Source organism: Solanum pennellii, chromosome 11, assembly GCF_001406875.1.
Source record: "Solanum pennellii chromosome 11, SPENNV200".
NCBI classification, from domain to species: domain Eukaryota; kingdom Viridiplantae; phylum Streptophyta; class Magnoliopsida; order Solanales; family Solanaceae; genus Solanum; species Solanum pennellii.
In genome coordinates, this window is record NC_028647.1 from 61,560,868 (window position 1) to 61,567,942 (window position 7,075).

General features: G+C 30.5%; 1 protein-coding gene across 1 annotated transcript; it reads left to right on the top strand.

Moving 5' to 3' along the window:
• The first annotated feature begins 893 nt into the window (after positions 1-893).
• Positions 894-4,395, top strand: LOC107004148. Its single transcript, XM_015202386.1, has 4 exons — positions 894-1,514; positions 1,784-1,951; positions 2,146-2,932; positions 3,441-4,395. Exons 1-4 carry the CDS (start codon positions 966-968, stop codon positions 4,349-4,351), a joined length of 2,415 nt encoding a protein of 804 aa, XP_015057872.1. The 5' UTR covers positions 894-965; the 3' UTR covers positions 4,352-4,395.
• Positions 4,396-7,075: the final 2,680 nt, after the last annotated feature.

Sequence of the window (7,075 nt, forward strand, 5' to 3'; positions counted from 1 at the left end):
TTTTTGTAGGTTATGAGCCTGGATTTTTGTTGTACTTGTCATTCTCTTCTTTTTCGAGGCTTCTTGGAGATTTGTGAGGTAGCTGTTTCCATCTCAGCAGACTTTCTTCTCCATAATTATGATCTTGTTCTATTCTAGAAACAAGTTCATTTGAGACTTGAGTTTTTCTTTTTAATCAATTGTAATACTTTAGAGGCTTGTACACGTGACTACCAGGTTTTGGGGGTATAATGTAAGTTGATAGTAAATTTTCCGCATTTTTATTGTAATGGTTGAGTTTTAGGCTGACTTGTCTTGATGGGATAAGACGAGTGCCATCACGTCCATTTTTGGGTCGTGACACTTAAAAGATTAAGATAAATGTACCTTCTAAAATACAAGAAAGATTTATCAATCACAAAACTATTATATTTCAATGGAGAACACTATCATTCAAGTCATTAAAATGGTCGAGGATATAATAGGTTGAAATACGTACATATTAAATATTAAATATCGCCTTGCAAATATGCAAAGGATATGAGATTGATACTCTTTAAGCAAACTATAAAGCAATGTCAAAAACAAAAAAATACATATCTGAAATTCACATAACAAAAAATTAAATAATTTAACACTCATATTATCATATATTTCGAATCCTCTCGCATAAAGCACAAGACTAAAGGATATATAATAACATTTATAAAATCTTCTCATTCTCATCCATATATATACAGATTTAATAAAACTCACCCTTTATTTTAATTTTTGTAATAAGAAATTTTTGGCTTGCGTAGGCATCCACACCTTAGTGCCCTAGCCCCACAAGGATCCCACTAATGTTCACGTGTTGTTCCACAAAATCATCTCTATAAAAACTCAATTTTTCCACTTATTTGTAGTACGTGACCAAAAAATTAAATAGACAAGGTTATATATAAACGTCATTCATCTTCTCTCCAAATACAAAAAAAAAAAATTAAATGGCAACAACTTCTAGCTTTGAATCCATTAGGGCTAGAGCTGTGTGGCGGACTTGCCTAGCCTCCGCCTTTCGAACCGCCTTGGCTTGTTCGATAGTTGGTGTAGCCACCCTTTTCGGCCCCGAAAGTTTCAAGATTCAAGTCGCATTCCCCGCTTTTTCCTACGTTACCGTTATTCTAATCGTGACTAATGCCACGTTAGGTGACACTTTACGTAGTTGTTGGCTCGCGCTATACGCAACGATTCAAGGTGTTTGTCCCGCTATATTAAGCCTATGGTTGATCGGGCCGGGCCGACTCACCGCCAGCACCACGGCTACGGCCGTGGCGCTGAGCGCAGTTGTGGTCGTCCTGCCCGAAAAAACTCACTTGATAGCGAAGCGTATAGCGCTAGGGCAACTTGTGATTGTGTATGTCATAGCTTATATTAACGGTGCGAAAACCGAACCGATCATGCACCCGGTTCGGGTCGCGGCTAGCACCGCGGTTGGAGTTGTGGCTTGTGTTTTAGCATTGTTGCTTCCCTATCCTAACCTTGCTTGTTGTGAGGTGAGAATTAATTAATTAATTAATTGATAAGTAGCACTAATATTTTTTTTACATGATTACTAATATTTGACTATGTAAATGTCATAAAAAAAAAAAGTTAGTGTCAAATTCATTATTACACTCGTTTCATTTTCAAACATTAGATGCACGTCTTCGAAAATTTAACTACACAGAAATAATATTTCTATCTCGTGTACATAATACCTTTCGTAGTCTTTATTTATGAAATTAATTATATTAAATATGTTATCGATTAACGTCGCGTATAGGTAAAAGAGAAAAGCAAGCTCTTCGTGGAAAATGCTACCGAGAGGATCAACTTGTTTGTGAAGGCTTTTTCAGCTGAAGACAACACTTCAGCACTTGCTTTAATTTCTCAAGCCAAATCCTTAGTTAACAATGGACCTAAACTTCTCCAAGCCATTAAATCCAAGCAGGTAACTGTCTCAATTTATGTGATACTATTTGATTACAGAATTTTGTTTTAAATATGTCTATCAACTCGTTTAGAATAAAATGTCATATATACTTTTTTTGTGACGGAGTAAGAAGTAAAGTATGTCACGTTAACTTATTATAGTGGAAAGTGATTATAACTTTTATTTTTTTTATTACTTGAATTTGGTAACAGGAAAGCATGAAGTGGGAAAGATTTCCTTTGAAGTTTTTAAGGCCATATGGAGAGAATCCAGGGGACAAATTTGAAGAAATACAAACACCTTTAAGAGGGATGGAAATTGCATTGGAAAATTCTTCTTCAATATTCCCAATTAGTATTCTCAACATAGAGCTAAAAGATGGTGTAGAAAAACTAGGAGATCACATCTCAAAGCAAATCAACAACATGTCTATAGACGAGTCTTCAGCAACTGTCCCTGAGTTAAATGCACATGATGTAGAAAAGTTCCTCCAAACACTTCAATCGATTCAACCAACAAAAAAAGACCTCCCCTCTTTATTTTTCCTTTTTTGCCTCAAAATGTTACTACACAAACCAACTTTCCCTTTATCATCCAAAAAAGGAGTTGACATTGGTTCCAACAAACAAGTTGATGATGATCAAGAAGGATTTATTAAAAAGACATGGAACAATTTGTCAAGTACAATAAATAGTAGAAGATTTATGACATCTTTTAAAAGTTCACTTTCATTAGGCCTTGCTATATTTTTTGGATCAATTTATAGCAAGGAAAATGGATTTTGGGCAGGGTTGCCTGTTGCAATAAGCCTTGCAGCAACAAGAGAAGCAACATTTAAAGTTGCTAATGTTAAAGCACAAGGCACAGTGTTGGGCACAGTTTATGGTGTCTTAGGATGTTTTCTCTTTGAAAAATTTGTGCAAATAAGGTTCTTGTCTTTGCTTCCTTGGTTCATTGTCAGCAGCTTCTTGAGCCGTAGCCGGATGTATGGCCAAGCAGGTGAAAATTCTTTTTTTCTTTTACTCTTCCCAATTTATCTGAAAGTGTTTTATTAGCCACAAAATATAAGAAAAACTTTTAAAATTTTAAAATTGAATTGTTAGATGTTTTTTTTTAAAACATACTAAAAAGGAGAGAGTACTAAGTTAACATACATGAATAGTGACATTTCTAGTAAAAGAAAATAGTTCTCTATAAAGAGTTAGAAGTCCAACACTAACAACCAAATTGGATAGAGTACATATCATATTATATATATCTATCGTCGATATAAATAAATTTTACTTTATCATATTACTTTTATGTGTTATAACTAGCAGATAATTTGTCATTTTCTCGAAATTATAAATATTGCTCTACATTTAAGAAGATTTATCTGTAAATATGATCTTATAGTGTAAAAAACTTATTTACACATCTTAAAAGTAAAATAGTGTAACAACCCTATCAGTTAAGTTTAAATCTTGACTCTGTCTCTGATGTTCTTTATTTTGCTTTGTGTGATTAGGTGGGATTTCAGCAGTTATTGGGGCAGTACTAATTCTAGGTAGAAATGGATTTGGTCCTCCAAGTGAATTTGCCATAGCAAGAATTACAGAAACATTCATTGGATTATCATGTTCCATCATGGTTGAAATATTGTTCCATCCAACAAGAGCTTCAACATTAGCTAAAATTCAGCTCTCCAACACCTTCAAAATCTTGCACGAATGCATCGACTCAATAGCCTTCTCGTCCTCTAACAAAAACAACTCCGAGGAAATTCAAAAGAAATTGAAATTCCATGTAAATGAATTGGGAAAATTGATCGCGGAAGCTGAGGCAGAGCCCAATTTTTGGTTTTTACCTTTTAATAGCGGTTGTTATGGTAAGGTCCTGGGGTCCTTGTCAAAGATGATGGAGTACTTACTTTTCGGGTCACAAGCACTAAGATTCCTCCAACAACATTCAACAAGTTCAATCGATTGGAATAACTTGGATGCTGACTTAATGCTTTTTAAGGATTTAATAAGTACATCCACTAAATGTTTTGAGGAGGTTAGTTTGGTAAAATCACTCGCGATAATTGACAAGGAATTCGAGAAAAGGAAAAATTCAATTGATCTTGAATTGGGAAAATCATCATCATATAATATAAGGTCTTTATCATCAAATGATCAAGATGGAATTTTGACTTCTTATCTTCAACATTCAAATGAACTTGTGGATTTTATTATCAATGTTGGTGATGATAAAAATAATGATGAAAAACTCAAGGGCCAATTGGTTTTAAGTTTGAGTGCTTTGGGTTTTTGCATGGAAAGTCTAGTGAAGGAAACTAAAGAAATTGAAAAGGCAATTAAAGAACTTATACAATGGGAGAATCCATCATGTCATGTAAATTTGTATGACATTTCTTGTAAAGTAAGGGCGCTTTAGCCAATACTCAAACAAATTGAAATTGGAAATATTGGTTGTTAAATGACTTCTCTTATAAATTTAATTTTAAGAATAGATTGTTGTTTATTTTTTATCGATAATAAAACAGATAATCATTGACGTAAATAGAATTTTATATTTAAAATTGATTTACTTGTATGAATATATACACACATAAATAATACACATTTTTATCGCGATAGTCGCATGTCATTTTAGGTTATCAAGCATAGAAACTTATTTTTACTAAACAATATCAAATATAGTATATGGATATATACAAGATTTTGTGCAAGGTTTTCTCTTTTTAAGAATATTGTCTCTCTTTTTTTTCACTAGACAGTGGTGTTGTGGCTTTTTATTAACAATAAGTATAAAAAATTCTCTCATTTTTTCCATTCAAGTTTATTATGTGTTTTTTGATTTTTGAGAGTAAATAATTTGACTAATTATTAAAGTTGATTAATTAAATTAAATTAAATCAACTCAATGTCTTAGAACTAAAATTTGTATATTTTAAAAACTCTGTGAAAGTTACTATATAATCAAAATTTAGAAAAATGATAAGTAAAAATGAATAAATAAATATTTTAACATTGTAAACAAGTACTCCTTCCATTCTGTTTCATATATTGTACTAATATGTTGACTAACATCAAATTCAAAATACAAAGAAATTAAAGATTTTTAAAACTTGTAACATAAAATAAATTTATAAATATTGTGTGACTAAAAATCATCTCACCAATCCTAAATAAATATTTTAGAAATTAATTAATTTTATTATAATAATATATATCTATTTGAAACTAAATAAAATTTACTAAATATAGAAATGCGTCTATTCAAGTCGAGTGAGTTCATTTAGTAGGAATGACCTTTCCAAATCGAGAAGGCTAGCTTAGCTAGATACCTTAATTGCACTTCTCGGCTTTTTCGGTCGGGTTAATGTTATCACATAATTAATTCTCATCTCATATATAATTTTTGCGGTAAAGTTAAAATTTTAATTAAGTGGGTGTCAAAATATAAATAAGCAGAATTGTATAAAAGTTAAGGAGTGTCAACACGTAATATATATATATATATTAAAAAAAAGTTATATCTGGCTATACAGTGTAATTTTCCAACAAAGGGGTATCGCTCAACACCCTTCAAGTGTATGTGTATATAATTGACCATTAATAAAATCCTAACAATTGTAATTGAATGTTAAGTTTTTTTTTTTTTTTGTCTTTAATCAGATGTATTAAGTTTGAGTATCTTTGTTTAAATTTTATTTTGTTAGAAAATATTTTACCTTCGATACAAAACTTTATCTGCATGCATGTCTTCAACTAGCTGCGACACCGGTGACGATGATATATGTATCAAAGCTTAAATTAAAATTATTAAATTTTATTGAACTCGTATATAGTATATTCGTCCCCATATAACATGTAAATATATCTAACGTTTCTAAATTTTAAGGGCCACCATAGTCTCGGACCTCGAAATAATTCTTTTGGAGCAAAATGTGGGGTATGAAGAGATTTATTAATTAATATGCACTTCTATATATATGCATGTCTAGTTATACCTCACTAAGTAAATATTGTTAAATTTAATTAGGTAATTCTAGTAAATTAGATTTTTTTAGTCTCAAAATAGTTATTACGTTTTGCTATTTTTGAGAGTTAATTTAATTAATTTTTAGAGGATTAAATTTACTGAATAGTTTAAATTTAAAATTTAGATATTTAAAAATCGTATGAAAAATACTACTTATAAGTTTCAATTCTTCTCATATAAGTATGATAAAAAAAAATACTCCGTATCTCCCAATATATGTGACACAATCTCTTTTTTCGTCAGTTAAAAAAGAATGACACAATTTGTATTTAGTAACAATTCAATTTTAAAATGTGAAATTTATAGTAGCACAAATATCTATGATTTGTTTTAGACCATAAATTTCAAAAGTCTTTCTTTTCTAAAGTCTTTCTTTTCTAAGTCGGGACGGATCAAATATGTTAAAATGTTAATTGAAGTTCATGGAGCTTGACTCTCAAAAAATAAAACGTGAAATTAACAAGTATTTTGAAACAGAGAAAGTATTGCAGTACGGCAGACTCCCTCACGCGTGTTGTTATAATAACACAAACATCTATGACTTGTTACAGATCACAAGTTTCAAAAGTCTTTCTTTTTTTTTCAAGTCAAACAACATTACATAAAATTACCGGCAAAGAAAATATCAATTGAAATTCATGAAGCTTTTAACTCTCGAGAAATAAAATATACACCAATTAATAAGTATTTTGAAAGGGAGGAATTATTTAAGTATGATTGAATCCCTCAAGTAAGAAATAGCCATGAAAAAAGAACATTTTGTCAGCTCTTAATTAGAAAAAAGAATGTAAAACTTCTAAGTACATTCAAGTAGTAATACTAGAAGTATTCAAATCTCAAATATTCCATTTAGCTCTCCCTTTTTCAATTCTTTTTTTCTTTTTAGTGGTGCAAAAACATAGCTTAAAATCTCATCATTATAAAAACATTAAATCTATGATTTGGTTTGTTAAAGTAAAATAAATAAAGTGAAAAGTAAAGGGAATAACATAAAAAAGACAACATTATATGATAGACAAAACACTGTAAAAAGAATCCTATTCCTATTTACAATCTACACAATATCTTTTAGTCACTAATCTAGTAATCTTAATCAAACTAGATCAAATAAAT